We start from the raw sequence: 19,773 nt of genomic DNA on the forward strand, positions 1-19,773 counted from the left end.
CTTGGTCTCACAGGTTACTATATGAACTTCATTGAGAACTATGGAACCATAGCTTCTCCCTTGAATGTGATCTCCTCACCTAAATTCCCCAAGAAGGTCAGGTGGAATGAGGAGTGCACTAAGGCATTTGAAAGACTTCAGAAAGCCCTTTGTCAAGCTCCAGTCTTGAGAGCTCCTGACTACAACAAATCCTTTATTGTACAAACTGATACTTCAAAAACAGGAATAGGTGCAGCTCTGAGTCAGTTGGATGAGAAAGGCAGGGAACACCCTATCTGCTTCATCAGTAGGAAACCATGAAACAAGGTGGGCAACAATTTAAAGAGAATGCTTTGCAATTGTGTGGTCTTTGAAGAAGTTCAGACCATACTTGTATGGATCTACTTTTGTGATTCAAACAGACCACTAACCCTTGAGATGGTTAATGAAGATGAAGGGGGGGAATCCTAAATTGCTAAGATGGTCAATCAGCCTTCAGAGGTTTGATTTCACCATAGAACACAGGTCAGGGTGTAATCACAAAAATGTTGATGGTCTCTCCAGAAAGTATGACCGACTGGAGTAAGGAGATTCATCCAGGAGTGGACTAAATCCTCCTGTTTCTTAGTCTGGGGGGGACGATTGTTAGGGAGAATTCTGAGCAATTTGCTAATTCCCTTCTACCATAGAGACTCCCAGCTGTTTTGCTGGACTTTGGGAAGTTACATTTCTAACCTGGAGAGAGTGAGACCTTTTTCCAACCCTCCCATGTATTTTGTCATTGATTTGTGTGTTTCTATTTTCTTCTTCATTCTTTTTTATTAAGTTTATTCTTAATGCGAGAAAGTACAAAACATGTAAACACAAACAAAGTAACCCAGATCCCTCCCACCCCTTACGATCCAGCAGCGGTTGTGCAAAAGAGTTCACCCAATTTCCAAAATGTGTAGGGAGTAGGGACAGAACCCTTTCCTAAAGTCATCGCTTAGGAAGTCCATAACCACAGCGCAGTACGTTGCGAATCTTGTTTGCGTGCCCTGCAGGGTATACGACATCCATTCTAGGGCTATAAAGTGCCAGATCTTTGAGAACCAGTTGTGCTCCGTCGGAGGGTCCTTCTCTTTCCACCTTTGCGCAATGACCAGCAGTGCTGATAGTGACAGGATTGCATAAGCGTTCTTAACTGGCTTTGTCCATTGCTTCCATCCAGGGAAATGTAAACCTAAGATCTCTGCCCCTGGGCCTCGCTGCGCCATGGTTTTAAAAATCGCTTGCATGTATTGTTCAATTTGGGTCCAGTATGCCTGCAGTTTGCTACATCCCCTCCAGACATGTAGCCGGTCCCCCTCCCCACCACAGTCCCTCCAGCATTTCCCAGATGATTTGGGGAATTTCCTCTTTAACTTTGAAGGGTTTTAGTGCCACTGAGTCATTAGTGTATACCAGAACTCCCTTATTTGAATTGCTTGTGTAAGTTTAGGGATGTTGTGCCAGAGTTCTACCCAGCTGTCCTCTGGAGTCGGTTCCCGTAGAGTTGCCTCCCAGGCCCGCTTATAACTAAGTTGCTCTTTGGGTGCGGTGCGGTTAATTGCTAGACACAGTTTGTACATGTTTGTGATGAGGTGTTGGTCCCCGTGTATGTGGTAACACATTTCTCAAATGGGGTTAGGGATCTCGTTTCATCTGACTTAATCTTAGGGTGCATAAACCAGTGTCTCAGTTGAAGGTATCGCATTCTGTCTGCTTCGGATACGCCCAATTCTTCCATGCACTGAGTAAAGGATTTTATGACCTGTTCATGGAACATATCCCCGATTTTAGAGTAGCCTGCCTCCTTCCACTTCCTGAATCCTCCTTCCGGTATCCCCGGGGTGAAGTCTGGGTTTCGCCAAATAGGAGTGCATGGGGGGGAGTGGTAAAGCATTTTTCCCTTGCTAGTCAATCCCAGGTGTGCTCTACCAGAGCTGTGATGTCAGATTTGTGCATGTTGGGCGGGCACCAGTCTCTATGTAGCCACAGGACTTCCCCCAATGGGTGCCCACCACCGCCTGATCCATTCATCGCCAAACCTTCCCGGAGTCTGGGGCAAGCCAGTCTTTTATTATTCTGAACTGGGCCGCCTTATAATATGCCCACAGATCCGGTAGACCCAGGCCGTCTACCTTAGTTGGCATTTGCAATATTTTGAGTGCCAACCGCAGAGGTTTTCGTTTCCATATGTAAGTCCTGATATACTTGTACAGGGTGTGGAAAAATGCCTCTGGCACCTCAATCGGGAGGGCTTGGAAAAGATAGAGTAGCTTTGGGAGGATCGACATTTTTATGGCGTTTATCCTGCCTAGCCAGGAGGTAGAGAGGGGTCCCCGAGTATGGAGTTAATTTTTGAGGTGGACTAATTACTGGGGGTAATTGGCATTAGAGACCCGTAAGCGTTGGCATAGTATCAATTCCCAATATTTTTATACTAGATCGTACCCATCTGAATTGGGAGTGAGTGTCAGATTAAATGGGTCATTACGACCCAGGCGGTAAGTACACCGACTTTACGACCATGGTGTAAACTGCGTTTACACCATGGTGGATGGCGGATTTACCGCCCCATTCCAAGGTGAGTGGGGCGGTAAATCCCCATTTCCCATTTACCCTTCCCCATTCCCATTTTTGCCCCATAGGGCATAATGGGAGTGGGGAAGGCGCTAATTACGGCACCGTAAATTACGGTGCCGTAATTAGCACCAAGGCGGTTTACCGCCATGGATTTTAACGGCTGCTAAAAGCAGCCGTTCAAATTGGAATCAGGCGTTAAGGGTTAACGACGGCGTTAACCCTTAACGCCTGGGTTGTAATGAGGCCCAATATCTCTGATTTAGCAAGATTCACTTTTAGACCTGCTATTTCCACAAACTAATGTATAATGTTAACCACTGCTGGGAGTGAAGTTCCCGGAGTCCCCAAGGTTAGCAACATATCATCGGCATATGCCAATACTTTATACTCTGCTCCCCCAAATGGGATGCCGTTGATGTCTTTGTTTAGGCTGATAGCTGCCAGGAATGGTTCCAGATATAGTGCGAATAGGAGGGGTCACAGGGGGCACTCCAGGGTCGTCATTTCACCAAAATGCCAGGGGTAGCAGAAGCGATGGAACACAACCTTTCACCCGTTGACAAAACAGGAAGTGACATCACATAGCATTGTACACTATGAAAAATATGGTTACAATATCACTATAATGTGATGTACATTTCATGCAAGAATGGATCGCCATATGTAGCGTTAAGATCAGTGTGTATAGGCCCACATATTCAAATTACTGTGAATGCAAGCAGACGTCCATGACCAAATGATGATGTGTTATTATATAGCACTTACGCTTTAGCGCTTTATATAGAAAAAATATACACCCGATATCATCCAACCTGTGTCGGTACTCATTTATCGACCTCAGAAGGATGAAAGGCTGAGTTGAGACGTTTAAGAACAGACTAAATCAGTGACTCACCCCCTGAAGTGTGCCTGAAATAAACCTTTAATGAGTCTAGCAATTATTGTCCAATATTCCAGAAAGACACATTATTTGGTTTCCTATTCTTTCTTATTTAGGGTCAGTGCTGAAAGTGTTAGACTTGTGGCACTCCTGTTCTTATTTTTCTTATTTTTTTTTTAAAGGGCCTGAACATGAAAGCCAGCCACTCCAGGAGCTTGCATTACAAAAAACGGAAGAAAAAAAAACGATTTTAATTAATTTTTTTTTACAGAGGTCGCAAGGGAGACCTCAGAGGTCGCAATTGCGACCTCTGCGACCCTCAAATGATGTCCCTGGGGCACTCCTGTTTAGTTCCCCTGGAAAGATGAAATTGGGATGAGAGTCCCCATTCACTAGGATTCGGACCGAAGGGTTACTGTAATTGGCTTTGACCATGGCCATGAAATTCGACCCCATACCCAGTTTCCGCATGGTGTTAAATAAGAATGACCATTCTACCTGGTCAAATGCTTTTTCTGCGTCCAAGTAAGACCACAGGAGTTCCCTTTTTCTGTGTCTTTTCAAGGATATGGCAGATCTGTCTAATATTATCGTGGGTCTGGCATTGCCCAATAAACCCAGATTGGTCGGGTGGATGAGTTGCGGAAAGAGTCCCTCCAGTCTTCTGGCCAGCACTCTTGTATATTTTAGCATCCATGTTTATCAATGCGATCGGTCGATACGAGCCGCATTGAGTGGGGTCTTTATTTGGTGTGGGAAATAAGATAATCTTTGCTTCCTCCATCGTCTGGGTTATCTTCCCAGCCGTCACGAAGGAGTTCAAAAGAGTTATCAATTTAGGTGCCAGGAGCTGTTGATAGGCTTTGTAAAACCGCAAAGTATAGCCATCTGGACCGAGAGCTTTACCCATGGGAAGATGTTTTATTGCCATGAGTACCTCTTCTAAAGTAATATCCACCTCTAAAACCGACCTGCCTTCATTCAGAATTTGGGGTAGGGGGACAGAGCAGAGACATTTTTGTGGTTTTCCCTTGCCTGGACTATCCAAGCTATATAGATTTTTATAGTACGTGGCAAATTGGGCTGCAATATCTGGGGTAGAATGTAGCTTCTCGCCTACCGGGGATACAATTCCCGTAATTGTGTGGACGGCGGTTCTCCGCTGCAGCTGCCTGGCTAACAGCCTGTCCACCTTGTTAGCGTGTACATAGTATTTGTGTTTCATTACTAAGAGACGCAACTGGGCTTTTTTCGATTCAAGCATATTCAGCTGCCCCCTGACATGTTGAAGCTCTTTGCTTAATGGCCTCGTAGGTCGGTTTCTAGTTGGGCCTCCACCGTGGGATGCTGTTTTTGCCACTGTGCCCATAAGACAGCCACCCTGCTATGAGATTGACAGCTAGGCCACAAATGAATGGGAGAAACCTGCATAAAAGGTGAGGTCTTTTGCTTGTCAGGCAGAGTCGACCACTGGACAAAGGAATCCAAAGAAGAACTTGGAAGAGACGCTTACTGCAACTCCTCGACCGTTGGTTTGCCCCGTGAAGCCCCGCTGCATTGCTGAATCTCCAAATTTGCCTCGACTAGAGAAGCCCTGCAAAGGATGACTTCTTCCTTTGGGTTGGTGGGACCAATCGACCCCAAGACGAACTCATCTGGAAATACTCTCAGAGCTGGCTGGACTTCCATTGCTGCTGCATGAACAGATTGCCAGGGAGAGGAACACCAGAATCGAGTGTATCATCTTATAGTCGGACCCGAGCTCCAGGAAGATCATCCGGACTCCCATGAAGCGGGGCTGACCAAGCCTGAGCCACCTCAACTGAGTGCAGGATCCCAGATGCGATGAAAGTCCATAAGGTATCCGATAACCGCGGTGGTGCTATTTGCGAGAAGCTGAAACTGTGAAGTGCTGCTGATCTGAAGTTTGCCCATTGTTGCCACTGACCTTCAATTCATAGTGCAGGAGTCCCCAGACGTCCTGCCTCTTGTCCCCAAGACTGAGGCCCAGGAACAACAGGATATGCCATACTAAAACTGGAACCAATTTCCTCAAACCAGGTACTGGGAAACTAAGGGGTTGCTTCCCCCTTGTTGTGTAGCCTTGCTAGCTCTCAGTTGAGACCTGCCTTGGTTGCTTTTGCAGAGTTGCTTGCATCTTCTACTACTCACAAGCCTCCCAGCTTGTGGTCCAACAGTGATTTAATTTTCTACAAACAAAGATTTCTAAAACATTGTGCAAGAAGTTTTACTTACCTTCAAGAAGTGCTTCAGCTTACCTAGACTTTTGTTCAATTAACATTGGCTGTCCTAGCTCCCTGAAAGACTCTTCTAACGTCTGACGTTGTGCTTTAACTATCCCTCAACAAAAGTCACACATTCTATAACTTGTGTAGCTGGGAAAGGGTTAATTTACTTTGCATTGGGGTGTTTCAAAAGTAGTTACCTGCTTAAGAATATTTGTTAACCATTGTTTTATTCCCTCATCTTTTCCTTTTGACACTAACCTCAGTATTGCTCTAAATGTGCCAGTGATATGTCAATGTCCACAGTGTCCTAGTTATTTAAGTCATCTCAGGTGTAGGCAGTAACTGTGTACCATCCCAAATGGGTATCTACTGATTTAAAGAAACTGAGAGTGTGTATTTTGAAGTATATCATACATATATTTGCTCCCTTTTAAAGAAGGCTTATTCAACTGACTTAAATTAATATATAATTGTTTAAACAAGAAACTTTGAGTTTAAGTGTTTATTTGGATACTTGTCACAGTGAAACTATGTTGCAACCCTTTAGCTCACATTGGCCCCTCTTGAGATAAGCCTGGCTTCTCAGTCACTCAGTCAACTTGTGTAGAACAGGCTTATACCAAAGGTTGGGTTAACTATTGCCAAGAGGACAAGGCTGGTGCAGTCTCCCACAGGGTACTAAAGACAATCTTGCCTAACACTCATATTATTTTATGCTGCTAGAAAACTCGACTATACATTTTTCTTTACAAATATTTTGAGTTTTGGAGCACCTGCATAGGGTGAATCTATTCACAATTATAATTAAAATGAGAACTAAATCACACCAAGGGATGGACAATGTTTTAATATTTAGGAACCGGCAATGCTAAAATGTTATGGACTATGAGAGCAAACGAGTTGCCTAAATTCATATACTACAGGGATATTTCTGGGATTTGAGGGCAGTGTGAGGGGTGAAGTAAGAGGCGGACACAAAGTTGTAATGTTTTCAACATTAGACATTTTATTAAAGTAAAATGTTTGGAAAAAAAGGACTTTCTGTCCCTATCCTAAAGAGAGTTTCCCTGCCTGTGAAATACAAACTTAAGTTCAGTCTGCGTCTCGTCATTAAAATTAGACAAACAATCCTTGTGTCAAAATCTTATCCAACCCGCACACTATAAATTAACAACAAAAGGTGCAAGGTAAATGTCTCTGCTTTAGGGTCAGTAAAAGGTGTGCAAAAACTAAGTATATAAATCAACAAAACAATTCCTGTATCCAGGGATGATTCCCTTCCCATGAGCTGTCGAGGGTAGACTATTGAAAATGTTTTGTTCAAACAATAATGCTTTAAGAATAGTAGAAATGTCTCTTTCCCATTACACTTTCTTAAGGATGATGAAAATTGTCTTTTCTAAGCAATGGTGTTTGAAAGGATGGCAAAAGTGTCTCTTCCACACAGCACCTGCCGTGATGGTATTTTAACGCTTTTATAAGGATAATGAGAACAAAAACGTCTTTTCCAAACAATGGTTCCTTAAGAGTAGGACCTAACGCAAAAATGGATACAGGTTTAAGGTTGGTAAGGCAAAAAGTTATTGGAAGAAAGTATTGGACTCCAGAGAAAATATATAAGCTAAAATTAATGAACTATGGTGTGTGTTGGAGTTGTGGCAGAGATAGGGGAACTCCATTACATTTACTCTGGAGCTGCCCGCGGTTACAGGTTTTTTGGAAAGAGGTTTTAGCCAGAATACATAGTTTTTAATATAACTATTCCTAGGTCAGCTGCGAATGTGATTTTACTACTGCCTAGAGGAAGATGTTTAATTACAAGGGAATATAATGCATGGGTTGATTGATAAGGCTCTGGTGGTTGCTGTCAAGTTAATTCGTAGAGTTTGGAAGAGTAGGTAAAAACCTGCTTTAGAAGATTGGTTGGTGGAGATGCAAATATTTTCAAAATATGAGAGTATCTTTAATAAATAAGGGTTGTGAGGACATATATCTTTCATTGTGGAGTCCTTTTAATAATTGATATGAGTGAATAATCTTGGGGTCTTTGTGTTTTTTCTCTCTCTTTTCTCTGTTGTTGTGTTTGTTTGTCCTGTGTTGCATGTGTGTGTAAATATAGTATATTCTATTTCTTTATTTTTTACATGGGATTCGAGATGACCTATCGCTGTAGGGTCATAGACTCATTGTATAAGACTGTAGGATAATGTTCGATGGTATTGTTGTTACGGTAGTATGGAATATTAATTTGTTTATGAAATTCATAGTTAAGACATAATACTAAAATCTGTGTATGTTGGAATGTGTGTTGTTGCAAAAACCTAGTATATTCAACAACAAAAAAAGGAGTAGTAGAAATGTCTCTTTTACAGAACACATTCATAAGAATGATGAAAAAGTGTCTTTTCCAAGCTTTTCCAAAGCATCTCGAGGAACCTTCCCACAATGTCTTTTCCTTTCACATATGCAAAGTGTCTTTTCCAAGCAATGTTTGAAAGGGTGGCAAACGTCTCTTTTTTATACAGCAACTTCTTAAAGATGGCCTCCTGGTATACTCTCCTTCCAGGAACTGTTTCATAATGTCTTTCCCTTCACATACTCTAGAAGAATTACAGGGTATACTCCTCTGCTTTGAAGATCCCCTGGTATACACTCCTGCCAGGTATCTTTCACCCAAAGGCTCACTGCCTGATCACCAGGTCTTCACATAACCTTTTCTTTATATTTCAGCTCTCCTTCTTTTCAAGTATAACACCGTTGTACTCCTTCACTGTTTATACTTTATTGGTTCTGGGTGCTACTTGTTCCTACTTGCCCCATATTGACATTTCATATATGGAGACTTCATTATTAGTATTCATCAGCCTGTGGCAATACTTGTTTTAATCAACCCCATATTGACATCTCATATATGAACATTTATAAAGATCTTGCCTTTCAACTTCGTCATTAGTGTTCAATTACTGATGACAACTTTTAGCCCGATTTTTCCCATATCGACATCTCATATATGGAGACTTGTGAACATTCTGTCTTTCTATATTACTTGGATGATAATAAAACAAGTTTTCAACTGTTTGTACACTTGTCGGTACACCCAAGGATTCCCAATACTTCTGGGCAGACTCACTGGGGTTTTCTGGCATTTCCAACCCACAGCGTATGGCTGCAGTAAAGTCCTTGTTTCGGTAAAGCGTTTCCAGCTTTGCAGACCCTTGAGTAGTTCTCCCGCCGGCTTCTAATTCACCCGCCGATTGAACTGCCACTCCTCACTGTGATCGCATTCCAGACAGCCTTTCCACTGCTGCCGGATTCCCAGCGGTTGTCCTGCAGTACCCGTTGTGCCTCTCCCACCTTTCCGGTAGGAAGCGCTTGCTTCCTTCAGCACAGTCTCCTCTCGGGTGTCTGCCTTCGGTTTTACTTTGCCTGCTCTGCATCTCTTGTCTCCACCCTTACCTTCAACTTGAAGAGGCACACCATCTTTAAATGTCTCACACAGCTGATTTCCATTTTTTTCATTTAATTCACATTAACTCCTTCTTCCTCTTCTTCATCACAGTACTTAAGGTTTTATGGGAGTTGGAGTCCATAGGATTATTGTGCTTTTTAAAGTTGTATTGGTCTGGGGTTCTGTTCAAATCAAAACCATCAGACCAGGAGGTGTTATAGATGTCTTATGTTCATAGGAGGTGTTAATGGTATCTTGTCTAGGGTGTTTGGCAAGAAGGGGTTTTAGGGTTTTACAAAAGGAGGGATTTGTACAATTACAACATGCCATCAGGAATTTAGGGATTATAGGGTCTTCTTGACATGGGATGGAAGGATACTGCATCCCTCCTGATGGGGTCACCTCATCTCCCCGACAGTCATCTCCTTCCATGTGATCCTTCTTCATAATACCACCCCCAGGGTCAGGGTCAGGATCAGGATCAGGATCAGGTAGCGTTAGCTTCCCCTGCCCACATGGGAGGAGATCTTAGGCTGGAGCTCAGTGATAACTCCAGAGGAGCCATCACAGAAGTCTGTAACTGTAACACTCACCCACACTCCATTCCAACTCTTGTTATACAGCCCAGAGTATTTTTTGTGTGAATGTTTGTCTTCCAAGAACTAAAATAATTTCATAGTTTGTAGAACTGCACACAAATGAAATGATAAACTAACCTAACATTTTTTTTTAAAATCCCTATAAAACATGTGCAAAAGCAGCATGATTCCAGCTTTGTTTTCTGCATTGTAAATAGAACTCTTAAGCACCTGCTGCATCCTAACTACGAACCCAACAAAATATCACTTGGATTTAACTAGAGCATTTCAAAGATGTAAACCCACTGTGCAAAATGAACTGTGCAATAAGGTCACCTGCTTGTATTCATTCTTTTTTTATACAGACTAGCTGATTGAGATTCATGATGTGAGCAACATTTGGAATTTAAAATAAAGCAATATTTTTATGTAAAATAAGCAGACCTGGAAATAAGCTCACCAGTGGTCTGTGACAGTTGCTCAGCTCCCTCCTGTGTACAGCACCTGATATGTTATTCATAAAAATAAACAGCAGGGAATGGGCTAAAAATGAAGTCATAATATGAGAATGCAAACCTTGTCAGTGAGATAAGATGATTTGTCTGGGAACATCATGTAATCCAGAGGCAAAGCTGTGAATATATGTGTTGGCACTTTTTTATCTATACTGTCTTGAATTTGGCTATGAAATAGCCTTGGACTACCTATGGTATTGGGGGTGGCTGCCCATTTCTTTCTAGATCACCCCTATTTGTCCACCTAGGACATTACAAACAATTGTATACTGTATTTAGCATAATGGGCCAGCCACCCATAGCCTCCATTCTCACCCATTTTTACCATTTAATTCTCAACCCCAAAACCCACCCCACTACCTGCCCAAAATCTTTTTGGGCCCTGATTTGGAGAGTCAGGGTCCATACCATCCCGCTACTAATGTTATCTTAGTGTCTGTAACTAAACTTTTTGGGGTAGGTATCCTGGGCCTCATTAGGAGTATGGCGAGGTGGTAAAAAAGGCAAAGTAATGAAAACATTGAGTGATGCATTGGAAAAACCCTCAGCCTATGCGTTGGAGGTTTCTCCTGCAAATTACCTCCAAGAAATTAAGGATTTACCATGGGCAGAATTACTGCTGACCAAAAGAGCATGCAGAAAAAACAGTGTTCGTGCTGGACGACTCAGAAGCTACAGGAGAGGCTGCATGCATTCCCAAAAGATACCAAGGCAGAGTCAGAAGATGAAGAGACAGAGAGAGTGTGGATGAAATATCCCATTCATAAGCGATGAAACCTTTCCCAAGTCCCATCAGGAGCTACAGGAGAGGCTGCATGCATTCCCAATAGATACCAAGGCAGAGTCAGAAGATGAAGAGACAGAGAGAGAGTGGATGAAATATCCCATTCATAAGAGATGAAACCTTTCCCAAGTCCCATCAGGAGCTACAGGAGAGGCTGCATGCATTCCCAATAGATACCAAGGCAGAATCAAAAGATGAAGATAGAGAGAGTGGGGGCGTGGCCAGGAGTGCCAGCGATGTGGCAGCTCCTCCGATGGCCTCCGTTCGGGACCCGCGGCATCCAGCCATAAACTAATGTTCTGCGGTCGGACAGAAGTGATCTCCGGATCACAGATAACGAGAATGGCAGGGGCACCTTCTGCAATTTCGAGGGGCTTTGTGACCCCTCCCACCCCAAGTAGCCCTGGAGCGGTCCGGACTTGCCTACGTCTCCCGGCCCAGAGTGGCGCATCCAAGATGGCAGGCGGGAAAAGCTGATTCCGCCGGGCGGAGAGGGACGTGAGGGGAGACACCGCTCGAAACAGATACATAGCTTGGAACGAGCTGGGAGTGCGGTGGGGGCGAGACTCCTTCTCCGTGAGGCAGGGTGGGTGTGGACGCCGAGACGAGGTGAAAGGAGCCCCCCTCCCCCTCTCTTACTCAGAGCGGGGGCCGGGCCTTGGCCCCGGGGAGCCGCGGACCTTGCCACTGAACGCCGATCCAGCTGACGGCCCCTGGGCTGGACCTTATCTGAAGCGCCTGAAGACGGCTCCCCAGCTCTCCACCAGCGGCAGCCTGGAGACCCCGACGACGACGGGAAGGTGAGAGCCCTGCGGCGAGATCTGTGCCTGGACCCCGGACTCCCTCAATTACCTTGCGCTCACCCGATGCACCCTGCGAAGTCCACAGGCAGACATTGCAGCAGCACTGAGGGGGGGCTCCAGAGGCTGCCGCCTGGCAGCGGGGAGGGGGTCTGGCCCACGGCCTCCCAGTGATCCCTCGCGCAACTCCCGGTTAGTGGCTCCTTTGGGTGGCAGATGCAGCCTGGAGCATCAAGCGGCCCCATCACCACTCTGGCGCTGGGCTCTCACTAGGCCCTCTGGCCTGACTGGTTCCTGGGGCGCTCCGGCCCACACCCCCTAGACCATGGACAATCCAGGGCCTACCACCAGTGGCAGTATCTGATAAGCCTTCCTTCTGGGCCCTCCGAAAGCCCCTAGTTGGATTGCACTACCTGAGCCCCGCTTTACCAGAGGGCCTGCACCGGCGACACAACGGCTCCAGCTTGACCCCAGCCCCGCTGACGACCGGTGGGTGAATCCCCACTAAGCCCTCCAACTCGGCTGCTTCCTGGGGCGCCCCAGCCCACTCCCCCCCCCCATCATCTCTCTGGTGATCCGAGGCTCAGGCTTCTCTCCGAGGAAAGAAGCCCCACCCCCCTCCATCTGGGCCTGGCTAGCTGCATTAAGGGTCTGGTTCTAGCTGCCGACCCCCTCCCACCACGTCTGGAGCCTAGAGATCAGCTCACTGAAACCTCCCTAGGTGGACCTCGGACCATGAGCAAGCCCTAGCTGGGGCTACCCCGTCGGCATCACCCGGCAACACGAGAGCCCCCAAATCAAGCTCTTGCGTCAGCGGACCCTCTCCCCCAGCGGAACCAAAACAGGCACAAGAGCCCCCGAATCAAACATCAAGCACGATGACCAAGCTCGTTAAAGCGACCAAAAGTGCAGACATTTTCACCATGCTGCTAGCGGCGGACAAGACAAAGAAATCGGACACTCCCCCCAAACTCACCCCACTGAAGACCCCCGAGGAGCAGGGAAAGCCGGCTACGAAGGAAGATATCCAGGCCTTCATGCGAGACATTAAAGCCGAGTTTAGATCCTGCATGGCAGAGCTTTCCACGAAGATGGAACAAACGGATCAAAGACTCACAGAGGTGGAACAGAGGCTGGGAGAGGTCGAGGACCTGACCCAGAGTCATGACGCAACAATAATAGAAATGCGGCGCGAGATTCAGGCGCTGCAAAACAGAAGTGAAGTACTGGAATTTAAGCAGGAGGACCTGGAAAACAGGGCGCGACGAAATAATATGCGCATCCGAGGAGTCCCCTCAACCATACAAGACAAAGAGCTGCCAGAATATATAGGCAACTTCTTCCAAGCTCTGCTCCCGCTCACGGACAAGGCCCAACTCATCCTAGATCGCACCCACAGGCTGTGCCCAAGGCGAGGGGTAGATTCGGATGCTCCGCCGGACGTGATAGCGAGGGTCCACTTCTACGCTACTAAGGAGGCCATCTCGGCAATAAGCCGCACCAGGGAGGAGCTGTCATTCATGGGTGCCCCCCTCCAAATGTACCAGGACCTTTCCCTGATAACCTTGCAAAAAAGAAGAGCTCTCAAACCCTTAACCCTATTCCTGCAGAACCAGCAGATCCGTTACCGATGGCTGTTCCCCACTACTCTCCAATTCACCTATCAGGGAACCCAGCGCAGCATAAGCCACCTGGAAGACGCAGAGTCCATTTTACACCCGGTCTCTCCAGGGAGCTCGCCCACTCCCAGTCCTCACCACCCGCCGGAGGACCCAAGCCAGCCCCCCCAGAAACAGCAGCAACCGACCTGGTCCAAGGCGCAGAGGCGCCAGAAGATGAAATAGACCTGCCATGACCAACGGTCGTGATACGACCGACCGACTCCGGAATCAAAGATGGAAACAACGATGCTGCGGGCCCCAAGCGGCCCATACCGCGCTCCAAGGAGTATGCCAATTATCGACCCTTGGAGGCAAACTCAGTTAGGTTGTTCGATCCTAGCCCCGTTGGCTGGGAAAACAGATATGGCCCTGTTGGCCAGGAGAGAGGCCGAGCTGAACATACCGGTCCCCCACGTTGTCACAAGTTTTCCCTCCCGTTGGAGAGATTACAAAACCCAGCCACAGGGGCACTGCGCCGACGCTAAGCCTTTAGATGGTGACTGAGAACCAACACCCTCCCCCTCAAGATCGGCTCCGTGCGCCGGAGAATGCCCGGGAGGCCCCCCCTCCACACCAAAAACTGAACTTCCTGACGATAAACGTCAGAGGCTTGAACTACCCGCAGAAGAGGAAATCCACGCTGCGGCGCTTACAGAACGAGGAGGCCTCCGTAGTCTTTCTCCAAGAGACTCATTTGATCCCGGCAGACTTCACCCGGCTCCACGATAGTCAATTTCTGTTACAATTTTTGGCATCAAACAGCACAAAGAAGGGTGGGGGGGGCGATTCTATTTGCCAAGGACCTCAGACCGCAAAATCCTAGACTCCCTGCTTTGTTCGGAGGGCCGCTTCGTAGCAATAAAATGCCGGATCTATGGCCAACTCTACACACTTATTTCAGTCTACGCGCCAAATGACAAACAAGAGGAGTTCTATTTAGCCCTAGAAGAGGCCCTCCCACAATACGCTGAGGGCCAGACTATCATCGGGGGAGATTTCAACAGAGTCCCTGATCCACTAAAAGACAAATCACACCCTCTGGCTCGTAGAGACTTCAGCTTGGCAATAGCATTACTTAAATTATTCAGAACCCTAAATGTGGTGGACACTTGGAGAGTCCTGCATCATGAGGACCGAGACTATTCGTTCTATTCATACGTGCATAGAACGTATTCACGCATCGACCTCCTGCTGGCCTCCCCACAAGTCTTGGCATTCACAGACGAAGTGACTATTGGTCCCAGGATGCTCTCAGATCACGCCCCAATAACGCTAACGCTCAGAGCCCATGACCCTGACCCCGCCCCGAGACGCAGGTGGTCCCTCTATGATCCGACCTTGGGAGACATGTCACTAAGAGACGTGGTGGCGAAATCGATAAGAGTTTTTTTAAGGAAAACAAAAACGAAGATACCTCCCCAGCCAACACTTGGGACGCAATGAAGGCAGTGGTGAGAGGAGTGCTTATCTCCCAAGGAGCAGCCCACCATAAACAAAGACGACAAGTCCACCAAGGCCTGGAAGATAAAGTACAGGAGGCGGAAGCAGTGTGCAAAGCCAGAAACTGGACCCCGAGATCCCATCGAGCCCTGCAGGCGGCCCGAAAGAAGTTGGAAGCCCACTATGCGGAGGATACAGCTCAGCTCCTAGCCAAAACAAAACAAAGCTACTACGCCAAAGGTAATAAGGCAAACAAATTCCTGGTGGAGAAATTAGCGAAGGTCAAGAAGAGGAATACCATCCTAGGCCTACGTGATCCTCAAGGTAGAGTTCAGTTTGCGGATCGTGACAAACTACAAATTGCAGTGGCCCACCTCACAGGTACTATGTCGGCTTCTCCAAGATCTAGCGAAGAGCAACAAGCCTACTTGCAAGACGCAGCCCTCCCTCACATCACAACCGTGATGAGAGAAGAACTAGAAGCCCCGATCACATGCGAGGAGGTTGACGCTGTCATTAAGAGTCTGAAACCAAGAGCCCCCGGACCAGAAGGGTTCTCGACCCGATTCTACAAAATCTTTCGTCCCCAGTTGCTGGCCCCCATGACAACGCTGTTTAAATCCTTCGCCTTCTCAGGGTCGATCTCCCCATCAATGCAGGAATCGATCACAGTCCTTGTCCTCAAGCCGGGAAAAGACCCCAGAGACAACACAGCCTATAGACCCATCTCCCTGTTGAATCTGGATGCTAACATTTATTCAAAGGTCCTGGCAAACCGACTGGCGAGAGTACTCCCGGACATCGTAGAGCCAGACCAGACGGGATTCATAATGAATAGAGCAACCGCAGACAACATACGCAGGGTCCTCAATTTGATTGAGGTCACTAAACAAGACTCACGAAAATTAGGCTTGCTAGCCCTGGATGCGACCAAGGCCTTCGATAAAGTGGATTGGTCGTTCCTCCGACTCACCTAAAAATCCTTCCATTTTGGGCCCACCTTTCTAAAACTCATCCTAGCGAACTACCAAGCCCTAAAACCCCCCCTCCGGGTCAATGGCCTACTATCCAGCCCAATCCCTCTAACATGTGGAACTAGACAGGGATGCCTCCTCTCCCTCCTGCTTTTTGCCCTAGTTATGGACCCCCTGGCCCAACGAATCTGCCTTAACCCCAGAATTAAAGACCTCCAAGTGGGCTCCGCCCAACACAAGATTATGCTGTACACAGACGACGTGATGCTAACCATAACGGACACCTCTCAGTCTCTGAGATCTGCCCTAGCAGAAATTCATAGATTCGGAAGGGCTTCAGGATTTTCCATTAACTTTGCGAAATCAACAGCTTTGGGGGTGGGGTTGGAACCAGAAGACAAAGAGTCCTTCGGATCCCACTGCTCGATCCAATTAAGTGAAAAGTCAATCCCTTACCTCGGGGTCCAGATTCCCGCTCGCCCGGAAGATACCTACCAGACAAACTTCCCTCCACTATTCAAGAGCTTGGAGAGAGACCTCGACCGCTGGCTCACTCAGGAGATTTCGCTACTGGGCCACATCGCAGCCTGCAAGATGAACCTCCTTCCACGATTCCTAAACGCTTGCTCAGCCCTCCCCATGATCCCACGTCCCACCCCTCCAGCGCCTCCAAAGGAAGGTATTTTGCTTTATATGGAAAGGCAAAAAGTCTTGGATCCCACAGAGAACTATGCTGAGCGCCCCAAATCTGGGAGGCGTGGGGGTCCCCGATCTCCAGAAATACCAGATAGCGGCATAGATAGCTCACACCCGAGCTTGGACCATCACATCGAGGCGCCCTAAATGGGCAGAGATTGAACAATCTCGATTACCCCGCCCCCTCCGCTTTCTATTGCATATGCCGGCCTCCCTGCGTAGGACATGGCCAGCTACCCTGTCTTCAACTAAACACACAGTAAAAGCATGGGAGTGGGCACGTAAATATAGAGGCATCCCGAGAGACTTGAGCCCGTCCGCCCTAGTGTTCCATAACCCGGCCTTTTCACCAGGTGCCTGCCCCTCGAACTTTAAAAATTGGATCACCAGGGGTCTTAACTCCTTGAGTTAACTATTTGAGGGGAACCAACCGCTGACCTTTGAACAATGTAAGAGCGCCTTCTGTCTAGCGGAAACCGACAGGTTCTCATATGCCCAAATCCGACATTGGTGCTCACACCCTCAGACCCGCTTAGCGGCCACACGGGAACTAGATCCCCTCGAGCTGACAGCGGCAGATCCACCGAGCCGAGGGCGAATCTCGATGCTATATAGACTATTGCAGACAAACTTTGTCGTCACTAAAGCGACTTATATGTCGCAGTGGGAAGCAGATTCAGGACACCCAATACAAGACCAGTCCTGGGCAGACATTTGGTCAAGAACTCACTCGTCCTCCTTTTGCATCACCAACCGGGAGTGCGCGTACAAACTCCTGTTAAGGTGGTACTACCCGCCGCTCCGACTACGGCATTTCAACCAGGCCCTGGACCCCCTCTGTTGGCGCCGCTGCGGCCTCCCGGGCTCCTACCTACATATGTGGTGGACATGCCCGGTGGTGGCGAACTTCTGGTCCCAATGCATAGCCACCATAGCAGACACTACCCAGATATCGCTACCACTGGAGCCAGAACCTATTTTGCTAGGAGCCCCGATCCCAGGTATATATCCGAGATCTGGCAAGAAGGCGGCCCTCATAACACAGCTGCTCCTGGCCGCTAAGATTACAGTGGCGTGAACCTGGAAATCCCCGGAGGGCCCCCTAATGACCCTGTAGTGGCTAGAACTCTGGGACATCTTCATAGCGGAAAAGATCATGGCGGCAAACAGGGGTCACCTTCACCGCTTCACAAACATTTGGTCGCCTGTGATCGACTACGGCCATAGCTACCCAGCACTAACATATAAACCACGCTCCGTGGTGAACGCTCTACAGGCAGAGGACAGGGAACCGGTACAACCGTCAGAGGAGTAAGGATTTGATGGTGGTCAAGGGGTGAAGGGTGGTGGGAAAGCTTAAGGGAATGTGACTATATGGCTTGATATGCGGCATATACTGTAATATCTGTAATGCAATGTTCTCCTGTGTGCTGATCAAAAATAAACAAGTTAAAAAAAAAAGATAGAGAGAGTGGATGAAATATCCCATTCATAAGAGATGAAACCTTTCCCAAGTCCCGTCAGAAGCTACAGGAGAGGCTGCATGCATTCCCAATAGATACCAAGGCAGAGTCAGAAGATGAAGAGACAGAGAGAGAGTGGATGAAATATCCCATTCATAAGAGATGAAATCTTTCCCAAGACCTGTCAGAAGCTACAGGAGAGGCTGCATGCATTCCCAATAGATACCAAGGCAGAGTCAGAAGATGAAGAGACAGAGAGAGAGTGGATGAAATATCCCATTCATAAGAGATTAAACCTTTCCCAAGTACCGTCAGAAGCTACAGGAGAGGCTGCATGCATTCCCAATAGATACCAAGGCAGAGTCAGAAGATGAAGAGACAGAGTGGATGAAATATCCCATTCATAAGAGATTAAACCTTTCCCAAGTCAGCTGGGCAGGTGATACTCACCGAAGGCCTTTGGGATCTGGAATGCATTAGTCTGGATGCCTTGAAGAAATGGAGACACAATGATCTAGTTAGGTATGCAATATTGTATGTTCAACTGGCATCTTTTTAAAACTGAAATATCTTTTACAATTTGGCCTTTAGGGCCGACCAAGCATTCTGGGAAAACACAGCTTCACGCTCTCCTTTACTAAATAAATACTAAATATCAGTACTTAATACTAAACTGGGGTCTTCAAAAGCTATGTAAGGGTGAAATATATGTCTTCCTTTAGACTCCGAGAGGTTTGTAAAGGGCCTCCAGTAGAATCTACCGCTGCTGTTCTACAGCCAGCGCCCCCATAGACCTGAGCATTTGGAACAACCAAGGGAGCCAAGTTTAGTATAAGTAAATAAAACTAAGGGGCCAAGCCTGTGCATGTTCACTGCAGCAGCTCGTAGACCCATTGACTCCTCGACGCTCAACACATTGATGCATGGGCTGGAGCCAGGTGTCGTCACATCAAGCCCTGAAGGGGAGCGCGAAGTCGGGCCACCTATAGGTGTAAGCACAGCACGCTGCAGCTTATTTCTATCCTGTGCTGTCACTTAGCAATGCCAGCTACTGTACCAGAGCAGAAGAGGGAAGGTCTGCCATCCGTATCCCCCCACTCAGCAGTGCAGGAGACATGCAAATGAATGCCCACATGATCCACTGGATAGGAGGGCAGGGTATAGCAGGATGTGGCAATCTCTAACCGTCAATATCAAGAAATGTGGGTGCATCGCATGCAGGAGCAGGACTGCCCAAACCTACATTTCTGCAGAGGAAGTCATAGACCAGCTTCTTATACGTCGACGACTGCAATGAATTGTTGTTAATTAGAACTGAATGGTCAGGAATAAACCATTGAATCTTAAAGCTAGGGCATTGATAACACATGTAAGCAGTTCCACAGGTCGACTATGTTCTAATTTATGGAAATTACATCTGGGCACAGACCATCAAAAAGGAACGGTACCCAGTGATTTCATCGCTGAAAAAACATTGAGCGACACTGAATATTTTTTTTTTAACCCACTTACCAACACTTCCCCAAAATATTCTAGTACTGGAGTTTGTTTATATAATTGCATCAGTCCTAAAATATTTGGGAAGGGTGTTTAGTGGGTTAAAAAATGATCGAGTACCCCTCGATGTTTTTTCCTAGTGATGAAATCACATATAACAAAAGGAGCACGTATTGAAAAAGTTAATCTTTTATGTTTAAGC

The 19,773-nt window shown here is 47.0% G+C and overlaps 1 protein-coding gene across 1 annotated transcript in view; it reads right to left on the reverse strand.

Moving 5' to 3' along the window:
- WDR97 (WD repeat domain 97) overlaps positions 1–19,773 on the reverse strand; it is an 847,808-nt gene that overhangs the window by 256,811 nt on the left and 571,224 nt on the right. The window contains exon 17 of the mRNA XM_069621894.1: positions 18,525–18,563. Coding sequence (XP_069477995.1) covers positions 18,525–18,563 — 39 coding nt within the window. The remainder of the gene's footprint in view (positions 1–18,524; positions 18,564–19,773) is intronic.

The sequence above is a fragment of the Ambystoma mexicanum genome, chromosome 5q (assembly GCF_040938575.1).
Source record: "Ambystoma mexicanum isolate Mex_15411 chromosome 5q, UKY_AmexF1_1, whole genome shotgun sequence".
Classification (NCBI taxonomy): Eukaryota; Metazoa; Chordata; class Amphibia; order Caudata; family Ambystomatidae; genus Ambystoma; species Ambystoma mexicanum.